The sequence below is a fragment of the Platichthys flesus genome, chromosome 15 (genome assembly GCF_949316205.1).
Source record: "Platichthys flesus chromosome 15, fPlaFle2.1, whole genome shotgun sequence".
Lineage (NCBI taxonomy): Eukaryota > Metazoa > Chordata > Actinopteri > Pleuronectiformes > Pleuronectidae > Platichthys > Platichthys flesus.
The window spans coordinates 17,786,167-17,812,686 of NC_084959.1; the positions used below are offsets into that span (position 1 = coordinate 17,786,167).

General features: G+C 41.5%; 3 protein-coding genes across 6 annotated transcripts in view; 1 reads left to right on the plus strand and 2 right to left on the minus strand.

Moving 5' to 3' along the window:
• mtmr4 (myotubularin related protein 4) overlaps window positions 1–6,569 on the minus strand; it is a 39,918-nt gene extending 33,349 nt beyond the window's left edge. The window contains exons 1-2 of one of the 2 annotated variants that reach the window (XM_062405686.1): window positions 6,504–6,569; window positions 2,580–2,680 (exon numbers count right to left, since the gene is read on the minus strand). In XM_062405686.1, the coding sequence (XP_062261670.1) occupies window positions 2,580–2,582 (3 nt within the window). In that variant the 5' untranslated portion in view covers window positions 2,583–2,680; window positions 6,504–6,569. Of the gene's footprint in view, window positions 1–2,579; window positions 2,681–3,715; window positions 3,824–6,503 lie in introns of those variants that run through there. The other variant, XM_062405685.1, reaches the window with a different exon arrangement.
• Window positions 6,570–8,196: 1,627 nt separating this feature from the next.
• On the plus strand, window positions 8,197–14,032 carry hpda (4-hydroxyphenylpyruvate dioxygenase a). The gene is made up of 14 exons (XM_062406171.1): window positions 8,197–8,302; window positions 8,718–8,744; window positions 8,975–9,037; window positions 9,714–9,818; window positions 9,914–9,956; window positions 10,061–10,143; window positions 11,033–11,122; window positions 11,216–11,322; window positions 11,906–11,983; window positions 12,183–12,345; window positions 12,578–12,649; window positions 12,742–12,864; window positions 12,951–13,067; window positions 13,747–14,032. The coding sequence occupies exons 1-14, from the start codon at window positions 8,300–8,302 to the stop codon at window positions 13,858–13,860; spliced, it is 1,188 nt and encodes a 395-aa protein (XP_062262155.1). The 5' UTR covers window positions 8,197–8,299; the 3' UTR covers window positions 13,861–14,032.
• A 1,168-nt stretch (window positions 14,033–15,200) lies between these two features.
• The window catches only part of LOC133969589 (E3 ubiquitin-protein ligase RNF43), a 79,712-nt gene continuing 68,392 nt past the window's right edge, over window positions 15,201–26,520 (minus strand). Inside the window, exons 3-10 of one of the 3 annotated variants that reach the window (XR_009924223.1) lie at window positions 22,242–22,316; window positions 21,974–22,108; window positions 21,427–21,528; window positions 21,155–21,325; window positions 20,412–20,535; window positions 18,615–20,123; window positions 17,467–17,954; window positions 15,201–17,367 (exon numbers count right to left, since the gene is read on the minus strand). Coding sequence is in view for 2 of the 3 variants with exons in the window: in XM_062406167.1 (XP_062262151.1) it covers window positions 17,929–17,954; window positions 18,615–20,123; window positions 20,412–20,535; window positions 21,155–21,325; window positions 21,427–21,528; window positions 21,974–22,108; window positions 22,242–22,316 (2,142 nt within the window). In the remaining variant the exon portion in view is untranslated. Of the gene's footprint in view, window positions 17,955–18,614; window positions 20,124–20,411; window positions 20,536–21,154; window positions 21,326–21,426; window positions 21,529–21,973; window positions 22,109–22,241; window positions 22,317–26,520 lie in introns of all 3 variants that reach the window. The other 2 variants (XM_062406167.1, XM_062406170.1) reach the window with 2 other exon arrangements.

A 26,520-nucleotide genomic window follows, 5' to 3' on the forward strand; every position in this document is an offset into this window, starting at 1 on the left:
TATTAGATCTTAAGTACATTTGCTCTGGGTTCAGAAAGAAAGAGCCAACAGACAGAACATATCTTGGATATTCTATGATAGAATTATAGAATAATATGCATTTAAAACCTAATTTGAGAAGCTTCACATGGCTACACAGTTCATAATCTTTGACAAATGGAGCACTTTGGTCAAATATTTGTGAGACACTGATCAAGTCACTGTAATGGCTGACAACAATTGCTAGTAGAGTTGTGAAATGAAAATAACCCAATCTCTCAAATGATATTTTCTATGCTTCAGTATAATTCCAGTATAACCTTCTGGCCTTCAACAGCGGCAATGATTAGACAAACTATACACTTGGCTCACAAATAAATCGGAAAGTCAGCATTCCCACAACCACACTCACATTCTAACAAAACACATGTGCCAACTTGAAGGTGCACAGATCTATTTAATGGATAAGTAACATTACACAAAAATGACATGTGATCATTGTTTTGCGTCATTAGTGAACAGTCTTCGACTTCCACTAGAGGGCAGATATATATCCATTAACTCCTGTCGGACACTCTAGTCAAGGTAGTCTTGCGAGGGAATGTACTTAAAATCCATCCCCACAAAAGAGAGCTGTTCCAGAGACATGTGGCAGGAAGCTGCATCACACATGTAACATCTGTTCCCTCTACAGAGCACCGTCCTGATAAAACAATCTGTTACCCTGCATGAAAACTACTTATGAAATATAGAGAGATTCTGACTGGTAAAAATAGTCCATTTTCACCTAAACTCGGCTCAACTAAAGGAATTTTGGCCAATTTAAGCAGGATTCAAGGTTCTGCCAAGGCTACCAAGGCTACCGTCAGCTAGCATGATAATGTTGACAGATAAATGGCAGTTAAAATCTCACCTGAAGAATAGGTTACTGACTTCTTTCTCATCTAGACTCTTTTAGCATTCTGTTTTTACATTAGAGGATGTTGTCGCCTCATGCCACTCTCCCTATCGTTACATCTTCTTCACTGTAATGTTCTGTCATTTTAGTTTGATTTCAGTCTGTGTTTTCTGTTTCCTGTTTTATTTTGTAGTCTTGCTTTCCTGGTGTGTTGTTTCTGTCTTAACTTCCTGTTGTTGATTTTAGTCCCAATCCTAATGTGTTTCACCTGTGTTTAATTGGCCCTGCCTTCCCTGTGTATTTAAGCATCTGTGTTTCCTTTGTCCTCTGTCGGATTGTTTGTTCTTACTTGTTGTTCCTACTGGTTGTTCTTGTCGCTCCATGGTGGTGTTCTGTCCTGCGTTCCTGTCCTTTCCTGTTCTCCTGAGCCTCTTCACCGCCAATCTCTCGTGTAAGCTTCGTTGTGTTTTTGTTTAGTTAGAGTTTAGTTTGTTCTTTTTATATTAAATACGCTTTTTGTTAAATATCTCTGCTCCTGGGTCCATCTCCTTTCAATAAACCTTAACACTTCACAATGAGGCCCTTTGAAGAAATAAGCCTACTGAAATCCTGTCTGTGTGATGCGTTATTATTTTCCAATATTTAAGAATATAGGGAAGAACGTTTCTGAATTTTCTCCTTACTTGGATTGGGGTGGTCCGGCCAACCCCCCAAGAAAAGAATAATAAATAAATGAATAATAAATATATAAGTGAATGCACTAAGGTTTGTGGGGTGAAAAACTCTTTTAGCCTTAACTATTTCTGGGTGGCCCCTCTGGCAGCGGCCCTCTTGGCAGCACCACTGCATCCTGGTGCATTACGCAGCGCCTGTCAACAAGAGACTCTGCTCCTCTGCTTTTTTTCTAATCACTCACACTTTGAACTAACCTTTATAAAAATCCTGCTGAGTTGATAATTTTGTTCAAAGATAAACGGGGCATCACTTCTTCTGCAACAACAAAGTTAAAACACTGCGTTGTGTCATAATCTGCAGGACGAACTTTTCTCCTGATCCGTCACTGGTTTCCCCCCCCCCTCCCAAATACATGACCTAGCAGATTTGAACAAGCTGGAGATACCATCTCTTAGAAGTTAACCCAGAGTTTCTGGGACGATAAACAAAGCATTGTTGGTCACTAATCAAATTTATGTTTTTCACCTGAATTTATAAACTAAGAGCACAGACTGAAGTCAGAGCCGTGATTGAAGGTTTGTTTCTTGTTATGTCTGACAAAATAATGAGATATGTACACTTCCAAGCCCAAAGAGGGCAGATGTTGAGCTTGTCTGTATAAGAGCAACTTCTCACATTTTCACATGACTTTTTTTTTTTTTATTTGATATGTGATAGATACATATATACTACTGTATGTAAAAGGAACATATGCAGTGGTAAATGAGAATATTGTTTAAAATAATATGGAATCCTAAACTGCACTGTGGGGAGATGAAACACTGACAACAGTTTGCTAACTGTATCCTACGTTTAAGCAAATTGCAACACCAGGCACTTGGTTAAGGCCTGTAACAGTATTGTGCCATTCCCTGTGTGTGAGTTAAGAAATCCCAATTTGCCATTTCACCTTCATAAAGCAACTAGTTTAATATCAACCACAAATCTGCAATCTACAATCCCCACCCAAGTAGTGTGATTGGCTCACCATGCTGCCAGCCCGTTCTGTAGACAGTTGGTCTAGGTGCTCCTCTTCAGATCCCGCCCTCTCCTCCCGTCTACTGGGCTCTGCTGTGCCAGCGATGGCTCCTGCCAAGATAAAGACACACTACCTTTAGACATTGGGTGTGTAGTGCGGGGGTGTTCGAGGGAGAGTGCGGGATTGTGAAAAATGGCAGGATTTCAAATCTGCTGGTTGTTAAGTACAGCATGCACAATGAATGCTGGCACTAAAATAATGTGTAATGTACTTTCCACTTTAATAGAACTGACCACAGTCCCAGCAGCTCTCAGAGGAATGTTGGGGTATACATAGTGATGGTTAGACTGGCTAGGACAAGAAGTACTCTAGAAAAATCTGGTCAAGTTAATGTAAACACTCCACACATGCAGCGCTGCAGACAGACGTGCATGCACAAGCAGGAAGTCTGTTGCCACATAGCAAACCTTGGAGTGGATCACCTGACATGACCTGATAGGAGAAACTCTGATTAAGGGGAAACACAAACTCTACATTCCTCATCAGCCTATCGGCAGCCAATAAGATACCAGTAGCAGACCCATGTACAACAGATGCAAACTCCACAACTCTTTTTACAAACTCAGCACACCATGTTCTGATCCGCTTCACGCAGGACCAAGAGTTTCTGAAATTCATTCCAACACTGAATAGAAGCTTTGTCACAGTGGCTGCTCACATTATAAAGCAACAAGTCTAAATACTCAAAATAAAAGACGGTGAAACACAGAGCAGCCTGAAACCAAACACCTAATGAAATAACTAACTACGGTATGGAAAAGCAACACAAATAATGCACTGCCTTCTCTTCCTGTGTCCTCGCAAGCTCTGTCAGGAGGGAGTGGCGATTACTACAAAGACTGTGACAAATACACACAGGCAGCAAGACTAAACAGAGATATAATGTTCACTCCCTTGTGGTTGTACTGAGTATACTGCAAAACATTGCTTACAAGGACATGGATTGAAAATCTCAATGTGCAGTGCTGTCATCTCACTTCCCCCACTGTTTATTTCAGACACACCCCCTTTTGCACACTGTCTCACAAAAAGGAAAGGAAAATTATAACTCTCAAAATAATATTTTCCACGTAACCTTCTCTTACCTGTGCAAAGTGGTGAATCAAACTTTGTGTTGAGTTTTCTCTCTGCCTTTTAAGCTCAATGCCTTGCGGTAGTGGTAGTCTCATCTACCAAACACATACTGGTTGTAATCCACTGCATGTCATACCTCCCTCCCTCCCTCCCTGGCTCCGTCTCTATTGCTTACTCTGTTTCCCTCCCACTCTGTAAGTGCCAGGCTTCTCAAAGTGAAAGGGGCCATACTACAGGGCACGGACATTTCACCCACCTACAGTAAACTAATGACTCATTTTATCAAAAGGGGATGGTGCGATTTCTTACCAGTCATAAATAAATAAATCTCCCCGTCCAAGAAACCAGCAATGATTGTTTACAAAAAAGGTTAAATGTTACACTCAAAGCAATGAGACAAAGTGTAGTGAAAAGGTAACAATCGGATTTTAATTTAATTACCAAGTTACACATTTAGCGAAAAAACAATCTAGTTTAAAGTTAGGAGACCAAGCATTTAAAAGAACAGCGCGCGTGTGTGTGTGTGTGTGTGTGTGTGTGTAGGATTTTGGGGGGGGGGGGGGGGGGGGGGGTCTACTGGACAAAATGCTATCACCCCTGTCCGTGTGTTTGGAGGTTGGTTTGCAGGATTACACAAATCAACAGAACCGATATTCATGACATTTTGTGGAGGGCTGGGACATGACCCAAGGAAGAACCCATTACATTTTGATGGCCAGAGAAATGAAAAGGGGATCCATTAATTTTCTTTCCTTAACATTATGAGATAGGTCATTTTTTTAAATTTCCATTGATTTCTCAAATAATGATTCATGAATCATAAGAAAAAAATCTGGTAAGTTTAGAGGACTCATTTTATGACTGTTCGCAATTTAGTCCAGATCCAAATGAAAATCTGGATCTGGTGAATTTAAATGTGGTTTCAACAGGGGACTGTTTGGCCTTGGCAGTGAGTGCCAATTTAGTTTATCATTTTTTATATTTTTTTATAATCTACATAGTAGCAAGGCCTCCTCCAAGGAGTCAGATGTTCACACGCTTTGTTTGCAGTAATGTGCAGGGGGTTTATCAGAGGTTGTTTGCTGAGAATAGCTGCCTGCTGTTGCTGGAGACTGGGGTAAAGAGAAACGTGACGCTGTAACATGCACTGTGTACCATACAGTACATTTGTGTTCTGACAAAGCAACAAACCAAATCAAAATCCCTGCAAACTCTTATTTTAGAACTTTAGAAACCATTAATTTTTCAAAAGATGCAGAAATAGCTCTTTCCGTAAAAATACTTTTTTGGCAGCAGTTACAAAATAGTAGGAACCCTTTGGTCTAAAAGAATAATCCAAGATTTTGTGCCCTTCATTTACTCTGTCTTCATTTGAAAACACAATCATAAACTGTTTGCAATCATTCTGCTTTAAAAAGATTCTGAAGAAATATTACATATGGAGCTTATAGGAAATTCTTGAGAAGATAATTGACACACCCGAGACTGCAGCTTGTGTGAGGTCAAATTTACAGTATGATTTTTATAATTAAATGTCTTGGCAAGAATTGACGTATTAATAAAAGGCATCTACCACACCCACCTCTGTATTATGCAATACACATGCTCATGCATGTCAAATCCTGTGTGCACATAGGCACTGCTGTGTTCTGTACATGATACTGGTTCATCAAATGGTGAATTAGTCAAAATTTTTAGCCTTATTAACTTTTTAAAAACTAGTGCGTAATAACTCCCCACAGAGTCTTCTGAATGAAGACCAATACCAGTCATATGCCTACATGAAACATAGCTACAGTGTATGCTAGTAGTTATTCAAGAGAGGGTTTGTTATATTAGACTGCATTAGTTTGAAGTGTTTCATAATCTTTTTCTCTCTTCATTTAGTTTTACTTCAGTCAGGTATTCAGCTGCTTTCCATGTGCACTAATTACTGATAATGTCAACTTTAAACTAAAATTGTAATCTAGTTACTTGCGGTGATTTAAAATACAATAAATAAATCAATAACTTTGTTGAATAAGCTAAATAAAACAATGGGGAAAAAAACTGGAAGCATCAAATATGTATGATGGGCTTCACAGTGCAAATGCTTAAACAAGAAAAAAGCCATTTACATCTAAAGTGAAAAATTAAATGTCTGATTCCATATCTTTGTGGTCATTCATGTTGATAAACCATGACTACATTATGTGGATCAACAGAGTTCTTAGATAATAAGCAGAAATATTAAAAACAGCTGTAAATGAAGCATCAACAGAGCAAGTAGCTGTGGTGAGGACTTTTGCAAAACCAGTTCCTTTTTCTCACTCCACGGTGATTTCCACTGATCTAAAAACAAACAATTTGAAATGTTCCATCCTCCCACTGCACTGCTCGCTCCTCTGGGCAGAGAATAACAGGTGACAACACAACAGGTGTTAACGACCTAACACACTCAAAGTTTAAATCGTGCTGAAATGGGGAAAGTGAAAGTGGACGACAGCCTCACCACACACATGTCCCATGTAGAGTGGCGGCTCGTCGACAAACCGAAAGAGTGTGTGGGAGTGTGTGTTTGTGTGCGTGTGTGTGTGTGAGAGAGAGAGGGCACTGTTTGCAAACGTTAGCATCCTGCTAGCAACCGGTTAGCACCACTATTAGAAGCTAGGGTGTAAATTCCGCCCTTTTTCCAACAGGAAACGGCAAAACGACTCAATGTTCAGATGTCCAACACATGTCTGACAACCCGAGAACATGTCAACCATGATATATTACACACAAGTTCGCTTATTTTAAAAATTAAACCGAGTTACTCACTCAGAAAGAATCAGCTGATACAACGGTGACTCAGTAGACTACGACACTTCCGCATTCTTGCGTGATGACTATAGCGCAACCCAATCGTCGGGAAGGAAACTCAAACGTCTGGTCCAATGGCGTTAGAGAATGTGCACCTGCCAATGAGCGTCAACAGCAGTCGAGAGAGCGGCTTGCACACACCTACAGCACAGCCAATCAGGTGCCAGAAAGCTCCTGAAGCGCACCAATGGAAAATCACAGCGCGGCACAAACTGGATGCACACGTACACTGAGCGGAGAGTGCGCACGTAGAGTTGTTTCAGGTCAGCAGGGAGTTCAAATAATGTGAACAATTAAAAAGTTAGTTTCAGTTTCCACACAAGACTAAATGGAGAAGCGTAAAAACAGAAGTGAAAATTACATTTAAAGGTCCTGACAGAAGGACAACACATTTGAATGGCTGATCGAAACAGCTTAACCTGCTCAGAGCACTGATCTGAATCTGAAGCCATTAATAACTTTTCAATCCAAAATGAGAAAATTATATCACAACATATTTTTTGATATATAATTGATTAGCTGTTGAACAAGCAAATAAATAAACATTGAAAGATGAGTCAGTTATTAGCTCGATCAATGAGCTGATCACACAATTTCCATGACTAAACAGTATTTGTGCAAATTTCAACAAAACCCGTCTGCAGGATTCTGTTTAAGCTCCCTCACACAGAGGACTGAATGTGTACATTATGCAGCTGACGTGCCCGGGCAGTTTACAGTATACTGTCACTGGGGCCAGACACTATTTCTGTTCAGCAGCCTTGTCTATCACAGGCTGGGCCTGACCTCACATGCTCCCCTGCACCAGTCAACAGCCACACAGCGGCTCAGCTTTTTGTTGCTTATGTTTGCACAGCAAGGAAAATATTTGACCCTCCTAATGTAAATGTTATTATTACCTGAAATCACATGCAGATTCAGCAATGTTCAGAATTATGCTGCAGTTAATCTGAGTGTTAGATCGTGATTCACTTGTCATCACAGCCCTCAGTGTGTAAATGATTCGTGATTAAAGGATCTTAGTAACATTTATTCATGTTTAATAATAAAAACATGCAATTCATAGGAGTAGTACAACCTGTTCATATCCAGCTGGAAAAGTTGTGCCTCATGTACACAGTGACCTCACAGTGCATGGCGGCTCTACTTCTATTTATGGTGGTTATGTTAGACAGGGTTGCTCCCTCTGGTGGTGGAAGTCAGACACCAGAGAGGGAGAGGGTCTGTCCTGGTAGAACAACATGAGTATTTGTCATTTTGTATCCTCAACACTTTTACCTCTGAAGTTTTAGCTCAGTGCAGAAGTCTCAGTTCAGAGCACGTGTCATTTATTCTCCATACTTCAATAAGCTTCTTTTACCTAACATAAACAATTCTTCACCTGATCTGTATTGTGTGTTCACTTATGAACAAGAGGTATATGAAGTATCTCAGACAAGACTTCCCAAACTATTGTGATTGTAGTGTCTGTATTTCAATGTTTTCCTTAAGCTGTGGAGTCTCCGTCGATATGAGAATGGAGGCCTACATCAGACACCGGAGCCTAGAGAGAGAAACTACACAGGGGCCATTGCTGTGGATCTTTGTAGCTCGAGGGCAGCTGGGAGCAAGGAGGTGGACAGGTGGGTGTAGATCCCACAGGACCAATCACAGCTGGACGTCAGGTCAGTATTTATCTGCACAGCCTCGGGCCAGACATTGATTTTGATATCTCTTTTTCTTTCTCTGGACTGTGGCCCATCTGTAATCACATCATGGTAAGAGACTTCAGCATTATCACATGCAGTTATAATAATAATGCTAAATATGATTTGAACTATATTTGTTTAGCACTTTTTATACACTATGTGCAGCTCAAAGTGCTTACCATACAACATAGATACAAATCAAAACATGTTTACATGTAATTCAGATTAAAGTAATATAAGAACATGTAATAAAGAACTAAAATAAATCTAATTGAATGATAGAACTCATAGAGTTATGATGAGCAGCTGCCTTATGATGTAAGACATATAATTTTTTCACAGCCAAGTAATTTAGTACATATTTGGATTTTCACTAGATATAACCAATAAACTTACATTAAAGTATTAGATCTGTCTGCTGCAGGTTAGTCTGAGCACCTGCTGATGAAATCATGATGACTTACATTCTTTTCTATCTTTTCAGACCAGCTACACAGATAAAGGGGAGAAGGTAAAAATAAAAACTGCTTCTGAAGGAGTCTGGTGTGTGGTAGTAGTTTGATGTGTAAACTTGACTGTTCTGTCAAGTAGCTTGTTAAACGTATTGTGTAAATCACATTGTTTTGCAGAAGAAAGGCCTGAAACGTTAACAAAGAATAAATAAGTCATTTAAAACTTAAAGCTGACATTCAAAGCTAAAACACACTAACTGATTTATTTTGTTGTTCTTTTGCCTTTTAGCATGAAAGGGGAAAGTTTGTCAGGTTTCATCACCTCACCTTCTGGGTCGGCAATGCTAAGCAGGTCAGTATGCAAACACTGACATCAGCTAAACAGCTGAAGGTTCACTTTGTTTGTCAGCTGTCACATTGTCATGATCTCAGTGCAATCAAAGCTAAGTCTATTTGGCAATTTATACATTTTTGGATTTGGACACACTTTTAGAATCAAAATTTGGTTTAAAAATGTAATTCAATAGTTGTAGGAATTTTTATATTTACAGAGCATCTAAAGGTTTTGGTTTGTTAATTATATAATAATTTTAAATGTATTTGTCCTATAAGTTAACTGAGTATCTTTGGGGTTAGGAGTGTTGGTTGTAGTAAAAAATAACGGGTACTTTCATGATAGTCTGACACTGATTGATAAAACAATTAGTTTCGATTAGATTTAGTTAAGATTTTTAGGCATATCTCAAATTATTATCTAATATATATACATTTATTATGAACATCTTAGATTTAGAACAATGACGTAGATGCAGTGATTTCAGATTTATACATTTTAGCATAATATGGATGATATGTAAATTTACAAAATAAGAAAAGTTAGCTAAACCCATCGGTTTCTCAGACTGGTAGTGTATTTGATCATTCTTGGGCTGGTTGATTGACACTGGATACATGTGACTGTGTGTCTCACTTTGTAAAATTCAATGAGAAATGCTCTTCACATTAAAGACAGTCTGATCACTTTGCAGGCGGCGTCGTTCTACTGTGATAAAATGGGCTTCGAACCTTTCGCCTACAAGGGCCTGGAGACTGGCAGCCGAGAGGAGGTGTCTCATGCTATCCGACAGGATAAGGTATATTCAGTATAACATGCTAATGGCATACTACACACTCACAAGTGATTTCGCAGTTTATCTAAAACATGACCATCTTCCCTCTCTCCTCACAGATAATATTTGTGTTTGCATCTGCACTAAATCCTGGAAATGAAGGCGAGTTTTCACATAAGAAAACTTGAGACTATGTGAACATTACATAATAATATATATAAGCATATACATGTCTTAGTTTCTGAATGTCTTTCATCTTTTCTCAGAGATGGGAGAACACTTCATTAAACACGGAGACGCAGTCAAAGACATCGCTTTCCAAGTCGAGGACTGTGACTTCCTAATCAAGGTGCACTGATACAGAGGGCCCGTGCTGGGCGGTGATGTTCTGGTGGATGTTGTACAGGAGGAAGTAGAATTAGAAGGAGATTTCATTGCAAGAAGCAGTTATTTATTTGATAGTTTCATTTGTTTCACAGTTCTGGCCAGTGTGTTTTCTGGAACATTGTATACTACATAGTTCTAGATATAGGAGTAGCAATACCACATGGCAGAAGTGATCCCCGGGAAGTTGAAGTTTTACTTATGTAAAAGTACAAAAATGTATTACACTTAGTGAAACTTCTTTTGAAATTTTGCATTGTGCAGAATGGCCTGATCAGAATCTATATATATATAATATTATTAGATTACAATTACTTATCTTATCTTTTTTGAGTTAATCGTATAATACGTTTTTTTTTATAATCTATTAAATAAAGGTGGTTGAGTAAAAATAGAATATGTAGAAGTATTAGTATTAGTCATAGAAGTAATAAGTAATAATAAAGTAATAGATGTTTGTAGTGGACTCGAGCCTCACTACATATAAACGCACTTACTTCTATTTTTTTAACATGTAAATCCCTGAAACAGAGGTAAACATGTTGATGTGGTAACAGTCTCCACTAAAGGGCAGCCTTGATGTCAACTGGTTGATTTGATGACATCAGTTCAGTCGAGGTCAGATGCAGGTTTGGAAAACTCTCTGTGTTGACCCTCGGTTTCACAAAGAAACACAATTACTACTGATTTCATACAAAGATCTACAGCAGCAACCGATCACAACCTACACTGAGCAGGGAGATATTCTGTCCCCAGCCACTGGAGGGCTTCCCGGAGCTGCGTCCACACAGAAACACAGAGTGTCAGTAAGCCTCTGCTTATCTGATCGGATCCCAACAACCCTGTGCTTACAGACAGCTAAAGAGCGAGGAGCTGTGGTCGTCAGGGAGCCCTGGGTGGAGCAGGACAGCCATGGGAGGGTCAAGTACGCTGTGGTTCAGACGGTACGTAAAGACTGACGCACATGAGAGAGTGTCATGTAAATACACACGTGAAACTGGAAATGATTAATTATTGTGTCAATATTTGGTCCTCAGTATGGAGACACGACACACACACTCATTGAATACCTCGGACCCTACAAAGGCCTTTTCTTGCCCGGCTACAGAGAGCCTCTTTTCAGGGATCCTCTGTTAGCCACACTGTGAGTCAATAACATTTTACTATCACAAAAAACGTAAACAAAATTCAATCATATCAATCATTGTAAAACTCTACTCAGAGTATATGTAGCAATACTACAATGTCAAATACTCAAATTACTACTTAATATATTAAAATATTACATTAGGTTAATATTCATATTTTAGTATTACTATTAGGCTAACTTCACCCATTACCCATGGCTATAAAAGTAATCAATCAATCAATCAATCAATCAATCAATCAATCAATCAATCAATCAATCAATCAAAGCCAAGGAAAGAATGTATGTTTCCATGTATGTGTTATTTTGTTTACTAATAATATGTTTTGTTTTCACTTGGTGTTACTTTTTCTTCTGATTTTGTTATTTTTCAAGTAGTAGAGTGAATTTACTTAGTTACTTATCACCACAAGTGTACTGGTCTAATTGGGCCTTACCTGGTGGAAAGTATAACGCTCGGTTGTTATAAATTGCATAGTGACTCAATAATGAATACGTTTCCAGAGTGTTTTTTGATTTCACACTCAAACTAAAACTGGTCTTTTAAAAAAATAATTTCAGTGTTTTTCTATCTTCACAGTCCACCAGGAGGTTTGAACTTCATTGATCATGTTGTGGGAAACCAGCCAGACGACCAGATGGTGCCAATTTCGGACTGGTAAGGCTCCTGATTGAGCGCACGTACACACTGGACGGTCAGTGGGGGACACACGGGGGCAAGATGAAAAGCAAACAATCCACCTCTGTCTCAGGGTCAAACCTGACATCACTGGTCAGCGACTGGAGAGGACACATTCATTTCCACATAAGTCCCAGTTAGCTTATCATCAAATCCTCTGCTGCTCTCCAAACTCCAGGTATCAGAAATGTCTGATGTTCCACCGGTTCTGGTCAATAGATGACAAGCAGATACATACACACTACAGTTCACTGAGGTCCATAGTGGTGTCCAACTATGAGGAAACCATCAAGATGCCCATCAATGAGCCGGCCATGGGGAAGAAGAAGTCACAGATTCAGGTTTGACGTCAGCTCATTTCATCAATGCAGCTCATTAAACATTCATCGCAGCAGTTACTTCAGTTAACTAGTCCTCGGGGGTCCACATGAGGGGCCCCAGCACAATAAGTTCTCATTTTATCCATGGGTCCAGCTTGTTGTGGTTTGTGACATTAGAAATCGGGACACATCCTGGTTTACAGCTCTGCCTCAGTGGCATTGTCGGTCATGTCCCTCTTGTCCCTCTGCACAGGAATATGTGGACTATAACGGTGGGGCAGGTGTTCAGCACATCGCCCTCAACACGTCAAACATCATCCAAGCTGTGAGTTTCCCCCCCAAACGTTTAATCATCACATCCTCCCCTACATCTACAAGCAGAGGCAGGTATAACGTTTTTTTTCTTTCTCAAAACAGATCGTGAACCTGCGAGCCCGAGGGATGGAGTTCCTCTCAGCGCCCGACAAGTACTACGACATCCTGCGGGCGAATCTCAGCAACGCCAAGATCAAGGTGAAGGAGGACTTGGACCGTTTACAGGTGAGCAAGTGTCAAGTTGCAAATGATTCACGGGGCCTTTTTTCCCACTCATGTTCATACCTATTAAAAATCTGTTTCTTTTCAAGGAATTGAAAATCTTAGTTGACTTCGACGACAAGGGCTATCTCCTCCAAATCTTCACCAAGCCTGTGCAGGACAGACCGACCCTTTTCCTGGAGGTCATTCAGAGGAACAACCACTTTGTAAGTGACCAGTTGCAATCCACAGGTAAACCAGAGAAGCTGGGGGAAAGCCTTTTAGCATTTCATCGCCTCACTGGTGGGACTCTCAGGCCGGTGGTCTGGTTAAAGAAGCCAGAGGGGGCTGAACACCTGTTTAAAGCTCCCACCCAGTGTGAACAGAGTAACAGCAGCCCACTTGTAAAAGCTCAGTAAATCTATCACAGGCACAGATTAAAAGGCTCACATGCTTCTCAGGGGATCTTTGGATTTTGTTGCACCCTGTGGCACTCAATTTTTAACACCCGGCGCCCATTCCTGCTTGTCAGAACAGGCAGGTCTTGTCACTTTCCAGCGTTTCAGCCAGCATCCAGATGTGGAGACAATGCATGAAAGTAAGAAACCGAATCCGAACCAGCGCAAAGAATCTCTCAGAGCAACCACCAGCACTTGATCTTTTTGATTTGCTATGAAAATATTTACATGATTAATTTTGCGAGCTGCCGGCGAGCGCAGCTCCCCGTCGGAGGGGGGCCCATGTGGACGTTTGAACTCTGTGAGAATATCTATCCTCTGTTCGGGATCCAACATCAAAGTGGTGAACTGCGTCTGGGAGAAGATTCCCTAGAGCCATGAGGAATGACACAGAAGACGGCAGATCTCTGGGTAATTAGCCATCTGTGTGTGTCTGTTCTCTCTCCAGGGCTTTGGGGCAGGGAACTTCAAGTCTCTCTTTGAGGCCATTGAGAAGGACCAGGATGCCCGGGGCAACCTCACTGTGCTGACACCCCAGGGCCAGGCCAAGGCCTTGTACTGATGCTCATCCTCCTGCTGCCGCCGCCGGACCACACCGAGAGCGTCAGATATGGATGTACATTTCAACACAGCAGCATCAAACACAGTCTTCATGTGACAAGCACCATCAGATAGGCTCAGAGCTGTCTGAATATTCCATGCTGTATGGCTAAATAAAGAAACTCATGCTTTTGGCTTCTTCTCTGCTTGGGAAAAAAAGTCTCCATATGTTAAAGGAAATACGATTTTTATAATATCCACAGAGTGATGAGAAAAATTATCCCACTGTCATGTCTGTATTGTAAATATGATATATCATCACTTTATACAACTTCCCTTTTAAAACTTGCTGTTGAGACTTTATTACATGTGGACAGAACCAGGCCCTCTGTATTCCTGCTAGCAGTAGCTTCATCTTTAGCATAGAGACATGAGAGTGGTATCAGTCTTCCCGTTTAACACTCAAAGCAGGCGAATCAACATATTTCTCTTAATGTCAGTTTAAGGTTCAGTCTGTCGAATTTAGTGATGTCTAGTGGAGAAATTTCATGTTGCAGCTGAATACCCCTCACCTCACCCCCCCCCCTTCCAAACATGACAGAAAGCATGTGGCAGCCTTCAGTTTACATAAAAACTCAAAAGGTGTTTAGTTTGTCCAGTTTGGGCTACTGTAAAAAACATGTTCGCCACCATAGCAAGGACCCGCTCCTGATGTAAATATAAACAATTTAAATACAAATGCCCATACAAGGGTAAAGAAGACTATTGGTACAATTTAGATGTTTACACACTAGTTGAAACATAACTATTACTGTCATAACTAAACATAATTACTCTCTTTCTGCCGTTACATTCTTTCACCTAAATCTCACACAATGAACCTTAAAACATGAGGTTTTGAAAGCAAGGACCACTGTTGCATCTCTAACACTGAAACAAACGACTTTAAGTAATATTTCTTCTCAAAATTTAAATTCAATCATCATCTACTCTGCTTCCTGTCAGTCAACTTACAAGTGAATTGTATCCAGCCCTGGAAATTACACATTTGTCTATTTAACCGGTTGGCATTGGGCATCACAAATATATCAAATAAGTGTTTGATTGTTCCATATACTTATACAACAATATTAACGTTGTGAATTGTGACAATACCTGAATGGATAAATAAAATCAAAAAACAAAAAACAAATCTTCATTAACAAATTTAGCAATGCCCTAGTTTCTATTTGTGGTCCATGTACAGATACAACTTTTCCATCTATAAAATACAGCCAGAGTCTTATAACAGGTGAAGACTGTTTCTCAGTTGAGTAACATGATGACTGAGTGTCATCTGAACACATGCGCCGGTGCACCAGGTCTTATTTCAAAATAATTTATTTGCATATACTTGGAATGAAGACAGGTTGATACATCTGTGATGGCACTGGTCAGTTTCCACATAGGAACATTCAGTCTATACAGAAACCACTCTTTCAAACCTGGACAAAATGGATAAATATATTAGTAAATAAATATATTAGTGACATGTCACTATATTGAAATGTTCTATTATATATAAAATACAACACTATTTCATTTCTGTTTTTGTTGTTCTCGTTTTTGTACACAAAGTATCCAAAATATACTGACACATCCCTTAAAAGTTCTGGAGGGATTTGTTTTTACTCTATTAGAAAAGGCAGTTTCAGCTCATTATTCTTGCAAAACATAACAATACAATGACATGAACGATGTACAGAGAAAGAATGAAATCACATCAGATATTCTGCAGCATCAGTAGATGCTATTATTACTATGCTGGAGGTTTTGGGATTGTTTTTAAATTAATACTAGTAGATTTGTGTTTATTTTGGGCATAACAATGAAACTGGGATACTTTTGCTAGAGGACGCTGAGTTGATTCATTCAGAGTGAGGTATTATTTTTAAAGAAATGGATACGTTAAGTTCTGTATGATTGTCCAAAAAGGATTTCCACTTCGATTTTAGCATGTCCCTCGTCTCAGTGAAAGTACAATTCTGAGATTTCAGGATGGGAATGAAGCAGTAAAAAAGGCATATCACACACATACTGTGTTACAAGGCCACTGTGTTGAAGATTTTGCGTCTTTGGTTAGACAGGTAAGAGCTTAGCGTGTTGGGAGTTTCCCGATTCAGGATTACGAACAGTTTTCAAAGAATAAGGCACATGGAAGACTTTAGTAAGTGCTACTGGTTACATTGCAAAACCCATGCGTTCTTAGGGGGCTATTTGTGCTGAGCTAAACTCTATCTGCAGTCTGGCTGCAAAAGAAAATCCTTTCACATTTTCACTGAGCCTTTCAGGGAAAGTCCACGATAAAGCTGAGATCCCAGTTACTCTGATCTCAGATTATTTAGTTGAGTACGTGCGTGCATTAAGACGTCTGTGGTGAAGCCAAATGTAAGAGAGCCATGTTTGATGGCATGATGATGGCTGACTTTATCTGCTTTATTTAAATGTACAGTCGTTTTCTTGGAGCAAGAGCAGAGCTTTGTATTCTGTCAGTCTGCCAGAGGCTAAATGGGAACAGTGGGGCGACTTGGTAAAGATCTAAACATAGATTCTGTCATTTATGGCTTTCTAACATTTTAAAAACTATTATCAATAACATAATCTTTACTCAACACTGCATTTGATTTCGAATAATCTTCCTTTAAGCGCTAAAAGGGACTGGAAATGAATTTACCTCAACAAAGGACTTTTCAACGTTCTGGATATCATTTCTGTGACTAACATGAATTCTTCCCATCTTTCCAGTGTTTGTTCCTGAGACATGTTCTCAGACTCGACTCATAAAGGTTTGAAATCATGGGATAAGCACAGCAAGCTCTCATTAGACTGTTGCTAATGCGGACAGACTCAACTGATGCCCAGGACTGTAAGGACCACTTGGCATGGCTTCACTCCATATAATATTATTATTATATAATCACTATGTGTTTTCTATGGTTGCAATGTAGAACATTTTTCTAGAGATTTACTTGCTTGTGCTTGGGCATTGTGATGATTTTAGCAGCGGACATGATGTTGTCCTTTTGATAGGGTCAGTTCACGGGGGTGGGGGGGGAGGGGGGTAACAGCACAGAAGTCACACACGTGATGAAACCAACAGACATGATGCAAATGAAACAATAGCTTGTAAGGACGACAACATAATTCAGTCAAACAGTTTCATTTTGAAAGATGAAAAAATTATTACAGGCTACAAAAAAAGAAAAAAAAAAAGTTAAAAACAGCTGCCATTATTGAAATAATGAAAACAAGGCCCATGCATGGTTCAGCAACCTCAGTGAATGCTCATTGTTTGAGGGGCTGAGCATTAACCTTTCTCTCCATTTGGACAAGAGGATACTTTTTAGTTGGGTTTACGGGAGCTACATGGTTGTGAGAAAAAAAAAAAGGAAAAGTCACTACAGCAGTACCTTATAAGACCCCCTGTGTGAGGCGTGTTTAGGAATCTGTGCTGAGGTAGGCTGGAGAGAAGAGCTTCTCTCAGCTGAGACTGGACTCAGCGAAGGAAGAAGAGGAAGAAGTGAAAGTTAAGTACCTCAAAGTTAAATCAAGTTGTAATACAGTGAGTGATGCAGAGGTGGAGTCTCACTTCATGAGGGCTCCACACCCAAAGCAAGGATCATTCGTTAGATGACACTAAGGAGCATGGAACTTGTGACGTCATGTCAGAAATTACTATTGTTCCTATAACTGATGAAAAGAAACACAGAAAAACATTACTTACATTATTTCCCCTTTCTGGTGCATGAGCTGTTTCCCTAGTGACTCCCTCTCTCAACACATCTAAATCATTCACTGTATTCTGATATAAAACATCGTAAGCAAGATCTAATCCCAATAATTTCACTTTTAATGATAACCCAGCTAAGTCAGCTAAAAGCACATTTCGGCGTGCAAGCGTTGAATCCTGGCGGGGAAGCATCGGGCGTCATCTGAAAGGAAAGGCATTGCGGCGGAATCATGTGGAAGACATGAGAGCGATTGGCCAATGAGAGGCTTGTCCATTCTGGCTCCTGTGTAGCAGCGTGATAATGGGGATGCAACAAGTTTGTCAAACACCAGACTCCTCTTCTGATCCTGTTGACACAGACACAACTCAAGTCAGATTCAAAGTATGTCAATAAAAAACTAGTCCACAGGTTTTTGACCAGGTTAGAAAAACGTAAAAAGAAAGAAAAGTGAATTTACTGTTCTTATTGTTATTACAGCTATTCTAATTTACGAAGACAACCCGGTCTGCACCATGAAACAGTCCACTCCAGTTTGCTGCCACACACACATTGCATTGTGCCAGTGCGCCCTCTGCTCACTGTTTCGAGTGTCATACTTGCTTACTGCTGCACCTCTCACCTGAAAACTATGCTGCTACTTTTGCTTCTGTTGACATAGCTTTTTAAAAGCCACCACCTCTACCCTACATCCACCCAAAGACTCTGAGGCTACACAGTTATTGTTGTCACTCCTCACTCTGTGCTGTGTTAAGCCTTCTGTTTCATTTTTAGGAGCCTAGATACCAAATATCAAAGTTCTACATATCCTACAGCATATAATAATCCTGCTGGCTAATTGAGGTGGGTTTAGCTCAGGAAAAAGGATTTCATGATCTGACCACTTTTTGACGTAGTAAATTCATATTTCCCAAGATCTTCCAAGATGTGTTATTAATTTATGAATTAAAAAATAACTATCATTTGACACCTGGTCATGTTATTAAAGATAAATAAGTGAGACACCCACCCTGATTGTGGTGTAATGTTTGGCAGTATAAACAAATGTCTGTGTTGCAGTCAGCAGCAGGCCCGTGGTGGAGCCTGCAGGGTGGCCTGTCCATAGAAGTCCCAGGCCCCAGTAGCTGAGGCTCTGAGTGAGCCTGCTGCACCCGTTTTTGCCACACAACATGGGGCCCGGCACAGAAAGGCCACTCCTCCATCCCTCCGGAGTCCAGAATGAGGGGCACGGGGAGCAAAGCCGAGTGCAGCTCGGGGGGAGAGCAGCAGTAGCCTGGGCCCTGGCCGTAGTGAATGTGGATGCTACGGTCATCCGGCAGATCCAGGCCCTGGTGGAAGCGAACAGAGGGGCCATCAAGCACACAGCCACCAACTCGCCCAAGAGGAGCGGGGGGGTGTCCATGTCCTTGGTGGCAGCAGTGGGGTTGGAGCTGTAAGGGGATCGGGGACATCAGGACAGGAGGTCCTGAGGGACTGCTGCGGTCATGGTCATGACGCTCTCCCTGTCCTGGGCTATGCCGATCTGTGGGTTCTGGCTTTGGGCACTGGCAGGGACTGTGCTTAGAAGGGCACACAGGTGAGTCTTTGTCAAGGACAAGAGCAGCAGGTGCTGCAGCAGCAGAGGCCCCCTGCTCCTCGTCCGAGCCTCTGCTCGGGCCCTGGCCGTGCTCCCCCTCCTCATAGTGGTGGTGCCTGTGGCGGTGGTAGTGGATGTGGCTGAACACAGTCTGTGGCTGTTCTTCAGGGCAGCCCGCTTTGTTCACCACAGAATCCAGAGACCTGGGCCGGGCTTGCGCACCAGCTTCTAGGCTGTTTCTCCGAGGCCCCCGCCCAGGACCTGGCCCATAATATACAAATGGATCGTAGTCACTACTCAGAGAGCTACGGAAGGTGGACCAGCTGCCATAAACTCCTTGTAGGGACACGTCAGTACAGTTAAGAACTGAGTCGCTTGAGGAGCCATGGCAGGGCCCTGAGCTGGAGTCACTTGCTGGCCCGTCGGCCAAATATCCACTGCGTTCTGTGTGGTAGCTGCCACCTGAGCAGCTGCCCTCATCCTGCCGACTGTGGGCAGGCGCTCCACGGGTCTGAGGCGTGCCAGAGGCAGTGTGATGCAGTCTTGAGCAGGATGCACTGCGCTGGGTTGGACAGGACGGACGATAGTTGTGGCAGGAGCGACGAGGCGCGTAGTGGTGAGTGGACGTCCTGCAGTTACCTCCAATCCTGTGGGGCCTTCCGGGACCCTCTACAGGAAGGCGGTACCCACAGCCAGAGCCAAGTGGCCTGCTGGTGAGGAAACGCAGAGTTTGCGTGTCCATGGGAGAAGAGCCACTGTAGTGGCCAAGAGAGGGATATGGTCCAGAGGGTCCTCGAGGATAGTGGGGCCTCATAGAGAAGGGGATAGCATGTTGAGGGAAAGGGTGGTTGTGTGGGTTGTTGTAAGTCTGAGGATGGAGGAAGCCTTGACTTTGCTCTGGACTCTGCTGGAGTCGGCTCCTCTGGGGCTGCCGCTCTGTCCCTGTGGATCACAGCAACAATTAGAATCGACACAATACTATACACCTACAACAATAACCTCTGCTTATAGAGCAACTATCAAGATTAAGTTCACAAATGATTTGAATCTCAGTAAAACGTCTAAAGCAAACCTAAATGGTCACTTACAAAACTGTGAACATATTTAAAAACAAATTATTCTACATTTCAACATTAAGCACTTAAGCAAAAGATCTTCAATATTCTGCCTTTTCAATCTTGCAGTCTACAGTTTGATGGGGCCTCTTATTAAAAAAATGAAAAACTTAACTGTAAATATGCTTGTCCTCACCCATGATGTTGTGCATGCAGAGGGGACAGGTGCGGTGCTGCACCAGCCAGGGGTCGACACAGTCTTTGTGGAACTCATGAGCGCAGGAGATGATCCTCAGGTGCTGAGTGGAAAAGGAAACGGATGTAGGATTTAAAAATATGTGACAAACACAAACTGACCATTTCAATAAGTAAGTAGATGAGCGCATTCACTCTGCCAAGGCGCAACATTTCCCCTAAAATTCACATAAAATCGCTCATGTTCATACACTTAGTTCTAATACTACTGAAAAACTGTTGATTCCCCATTGAATCCACATTATCTCAGTTACACAATGGTGGTAGTTATAGGCTGTAAAAAGCTCAACCTCTTATGATGCCACTTTTACATTGAATAGATCCAGATTTTTATTTGGATCGGCACCCTCAAATGAATCAGTTCCCTAAAAATGCCTGATTATATTTTTATTAAGATCGATGTATCATTCACTAGGATATTGCCAAAAATGTCCTGTCTTTCAATGGTAATGATTAAATAATTTTAAGTTATTCATGCCAACATTTTATCAGTTCTTTCGTGTCCCAATGAACCAAGTTTCGTGGAAATTCATTCAGCAGCTTTTGCGTAATCCTGTAGACAAACAAACAAACCAACCAACAGACATACAAATGGAAAGGGGTGAGGACATAACCTCCCTGGTGGAGGTAATTAACCACAGACATGTTCCTCTCTCCTCTTACCTGCCCGTCCTGGAACTCCTCCAGACAGATGGCGCAGACGGGGCTCGAGTTGGAGCTGCTGGCTGAGCCCCAGGCCGCCCGGTGCCGCTGTGAACCCGAGCAGCCCTGAGAGCTGTAGGTTTTGGTCTCCAGGCGATTGATGGCCCGCATGGTCTGTTGGTGGACCGAGTCCTGCACGCAAGAAGGGGAGACTTAGAAAAAACATTGAAAGATCTCCAACTGAGCTGCGTCTGTAATCTTTACACTTCTACTGATGCTATTGTTTCACTCACCCAGGTCCTGTTGGACTTGCACTTGTAACGGAAGGCAAAGATTAAGACGATGGTGAGAATAGCCAGGATGATGGTGAGCAGGATACCCATGTCATAATGGGGCTGACATTGGAAAAAAGATGGAAAGAGAGAAAATATGTATAAAAGCAAAGCCGACAGTTTTCCATAATTAGAATCTTAGTTTAGTTTTAAAGTTAAGAAAATCCTAGATATTGTAAATATACTCAAAACCCTTTAATGTTCATGCTCCTGGACTCATGGATATAAAAATCCAGTTCAGTCTCTGCTCCTCTCCTCTCTGTGCTTGATGGGCCATTTGCATCCTCTCAGTCCAAAATAAAGACTGATGTATTTCACACCAAACCACCATTAAACACAGAGCCTTGAGTGGCCCCTCAGTTAACAGGACGTGAAATTTCACCCCAGCTTCCTTTCTGTGTTGCTACTTCCCAGAGGGGTTTCTTCCTTATTCTTCTCCCAGCCATCTAAAGGGGAAAGTCACAGCTCATGAGAGCTCAAGACAGAGGGCGTGTGTGGCGGCGCTTACCCATCGAGACTGTTCCAACTTGATCTCAATGCGAACTTTGGCCTCCTCATTCTTGTTGACCAAACTCATCAGCTCCTCTGCATCCTCGGCCTCCACCAGCACGACTGGTCGCGGGAGGGCGTCTGTTTCTCGCAGCTGTGTGTGTCGTCCCAGCAGATGTGAAGCGAGAGGAGAAACAGTCAACAAAATGAGTGTTGGAGAAAATGGCCATCTTCTTAATGTTAATTAATCTAAAATGTTAAAGGTGAAGCTGTGCCTGCACACTCACCTCAGCAGCAGCATTGGCATCATCACTGACGTCAAAGATAACAGCCTGAGCTCCTTTTTCCAGCGCCATGCGAGCCTGAAGGATACACCAGACAGGTTCATTAACTCCTGTGATCTTTGTAATGGACCAAAGTGATAGCAAACGTTGCTCCTTTAGGGGTCAGTTGACTATGCAGTGAACAGGTGATACAAAATTGTGTCAGTGGCTTAAAACTATCACTAGGTGGCAGTCATGCCATGAGTCTCTGGCCTTTCAACACAAACGAAGTGCAGTTCCTCCTGTTGCTTTTCCACCTGACTCTGGAAGCCAGACACCCTGTTCAGAGCGACAACACTAATCTGCTGCCTCTGTCTAATGCTGGAGAGAGCGGCTATATGAAACAGTGGAGAATTATTGAGTGAAAAGGAGACATGCTGAGTGACTGAAAAAGAATAAAGCAATTAAGTCTACCAGGCAAATAAGTGATATATTGTATTCGAATTAAGATCTGAAAATGTTCATTCATTTAATTGTGTCGTCTTACAGTGTGTCAATTATAATTTAAAGCTCAAAACCTGCTAAGCTAGGAAACAGCAGGATCAAAGCATAGCATGAGCCAACAGTTTCCTATTCCCACAGCCAGCTGATGTGGATCTACATTAATATTTACAATTTGTTCTGATAAGTTCAATTCCTAAACTGCTTGTAGCTCAGGTTTTGTTCACCCGCACCTCCCGAGGAAAAAGCTTTGATTCTTTAGCTTCCAAATGCTCCACTGTGATTCATCATCACTTCATCAATATGAGCTACTACTTATATATATGTGGTGGTCACATACATTATCACTGTTTATTAAAACAAGTCAAGCAAATGTGACAGTAAATAAATAACTGTGTTATTTAGTAGATTAAGTAGATTAGAGTAGTCAGTGCTTTGGTGGTCAGCTAACATTAGCCAATATTAGCCTTTCTCAGAGGTTACACTTAAACATCCCAAGGATTTAAATTTATATTTTCTACTGAAAGCTGCAAGTGCTGTGGAAACAGTGCCCCTCAGACAAGTTGATCAGCGGGACAGCCTATCAGTGAAACAGCAGCGATAAAAATAAACCCAAAAGGTACAATTCAGCTCTATCAGATTATTTATTCATTTATTTCATAAGACACATGGAAATGTTTTATGACATTATGATCATTGTTATGTGTGTGCTGCTGGTTAATGGTTTAAGTTCTTTGAGTGTGTATAATAATACATATATAGATATTTTCAGTTCTAAGGGCTGCGGTCCCTACATACTTTATGTGTTGTGTGTGGGTGTGTGTGCTGCCACTGCTATTTTGTCTATTTTCGCCTGAATGTTGTTTTTGTTTTCAGCATGCTCTTACAAAAAGCCCAGAAAGGCCTTCGCCAGCATCACTAGAAGACGAAGAGAAAACAGACAGCAGCCTTTTCAGTGTCTCATCATGAGCTCTCACGCTTCTGGCATCTGCCATCGCTACAGAAGGAGCAGACACACGTTTAAACACCTAATCACCCAGGTCAAACAGAACACTAAACCGTGACTCCTCGCCTAATTCTCCAGGCTCCAGGACAGGAAAGTGTGCACCCTCCCACACACAAAAGCAAATCAGGTAAAAGCATCACTCAGCATCCATTAATCAAGGTAATGAGAAAACACTCATTTATGGATCGGTGGCACTGACCTAGGATCAGTTTTAACACTTCAGAATGTGAAAGTCGACACATTACAAGGAAGCGTACTCCTGATTTATTTATTCCCTCAAAGCAATGTGTACTCTGAATTGCCATGTGTATGTGCACACATAATGGATGATGGTGTGTTTTTGTGCAGTTGTGAGTATGTAACATTTTCCCACTGAACCTCAGTTGGTATTCAAAGGCCACAGTATCAGTGGTCAGGGAGAGGTCAAATAAGAATTCATCATATCCTCTCTGATCTGGCTTCCAGCTCTCGAGCAGTAGCTTTTTTTCTGCCTTTCATCGGAACAGTAAATGTAGTCCGTGCGTGGGTCTAAATGGGGTGCGGTCAAAGAGGAGAGGAAGGAAAAAAGAAGCTGGATCTTTGACATGTGGGATTTTGCTTTACCTGGGGTTCAAAAGTTCTCTGTGCAACGCTTTGCCCAATATGTCCTGTAGTGGTGGTAATTAATGCAGTCACAAACAAATACACTTGTTTGTACTTTTATCGTGAGGACACTCATTGGCATATTTCATTCCAAAGCCCCTTACTCCAATCTTAATCATCACAAGTAAATGCGTCAACTTACCCTGACCTGAACCTAATTCTAACCCTAACTCTAAAACCAAGTCTTAACCCTCAAACAGCCCTTTGAAGAAGTGAGGACTGGCCAAAATGTCCTCACTTTCCAAAAATGTCCTGTGGGTCAGTGCTTAAAATGGTTCTCAAATATACTAAGATATAAGTACAGTAGCACACGCACACACACAGAAGAGAGTTCTCAAATAGCCCACTACAGTACAGTTTAACAACGGCCAGTTTGAGAATATATCATCCTATATGTCTCTACTGGCTGCTGCTGCGGTCTTATTATATCAAAGTATTAGCAGTAGCCGCACCACAGTGTGGTTGCAGAAATATACGCCTCGACTGAGCCACAGACCTGAAAGAGGCCTGAGAGATCTCATTACATGATTAATAGGTGATATACTTAACTTTTAATGCTGCGATGAACAGCGCAGGTTCGGACGCTAACAAGACTAAGTGTTTCAACATCTCCGCTTTTGTTCTAGATGGAACTTAAACAGACATGACTAGACAATATTTGGCATTTCAGTAAAAACAACTCCGGCGTCGGAAATGATTGTGGTTTGCTGAACATAACAGTGCAGACGTCAATACTGGAAAACGAACAAACAATGCACAGGCCACAATGGAGTGTTGCTACTTTTATCGCTGTCAGGCTATTGAAGGAGGGGAGGACGTTCTGCTGAGAGTTCTATGACACTGAGTGGGGATTATTTCAGTGAGAAGGAGGAGAAGCAGGGTCATAGAGAGCTGCAGACACAAACATAAACACACCTGAGGGCACAGAGCTAGGAAGAGGCACCGTGAGGCTACACACACATGCATGCACTCACTCACACACACACGCACACAGTCCGACTTTTTGGTGCTATTAGACAGCACATACACATGTTTTACAAAATGAATACTGACTTCGAGACTAATCAGTAACACTTTAAATCACAACCCACAAATTACAGTGTTACCCATCAATTTAAAGTAATTTTTGTAATAACAGGTTTTAAATACTAAGGGTATAAGTGCTCTTTATTTTATACTGTTGCTCAGTAAGTCAGAGTGTAGTCTGTAGTAATTGATTATTTATGTATAGATTATGTAGAGCTCACATTTCCTTTACATGTATGTATGTATTCATCTCTTGGACTTATGTATACATATTAGTACGAACTGTACTGGTACATAAAAGATAAATAGGACAAAACTATAAACTGTAGGGTTAGGTCACAATTTAAAGCATTACCCTTTAACTTGTGTAGTACACTGCATATTTAATCCCAGCTCTACTAAAACTAAATTAAAGTAAACTCCTACTTCTGATGACGGCCCTGAGCATGGATCAAAGCTCTGTTAAAAGTGTTTCTTGTTCATATGAGGTAAGTTGGTTGAATGCTCCACATGTTCTGCATCAGTTCTCACCAACCGTATTTCATGTTTCTACAAATCAAAGCATTTGCTATCAAGAGAGTTAAATAACAAGAAACTCCAGCAACTGACAGGAAGCAAAGATTCATAAAAACAGACCAATCAAGGATCTGCTCCACCTGCAGAGATCTGCCCCCTCCAGCAGTGGGTGGCCTGCTTAGGGCTAGGCAGCCAGCGCTGTTTGTTTACATCGCTGGTCAAGTGCGCTGTGTGTGAGCCAGGCCTGGCATCACAGTGTGTTCCCGACCGAGCAGAAACAAACTACGCTGCTGTGATGTCTTTATTTCACATGAGGGAAGGGACAAGCTTTTTTCCCCCATCGCCTGACAAGATCGCCCTGCTGGTTAATGCCACAGTGTTTGTCGTGAGTTAAATGTGGTGCGGATAGCACAGCCAGGCCAGCCGGCAGCTAACTGCCTTCATCTGCAGCCAAGTTCCGACGAAACAGGGAGGAAAAGGACAGGGCAATAATGATAATGTTACGCACACATACACGCATTCTGTCTTACCTCTGAGAAACATCTGTTGTATTATTCTGTAATTCTGATTACAGAACAAAGTGACCCAGTAGCTTAAAAACCTTTGACTTTT

Excerpts from the sequence above, each read along its gene's own strand:
- hpda (XM_062406171.1), top strand. Across the intron at positions 12,346-12,577 it reads AGAAGAAGTCACAGATTCAG|GAATATGTGGACTATAACGG; the intron begins GTTTGACGTCAG and ends CCCTCTGCACAG. Across the intron at positions 13,068-13,746 it reads TTCAGAGGAACAACCACTTT|GGCTTTGGGGCAGGGAACTT; the intron begins GTAAGTGACCAG and ends TTCTCTCTCCAG.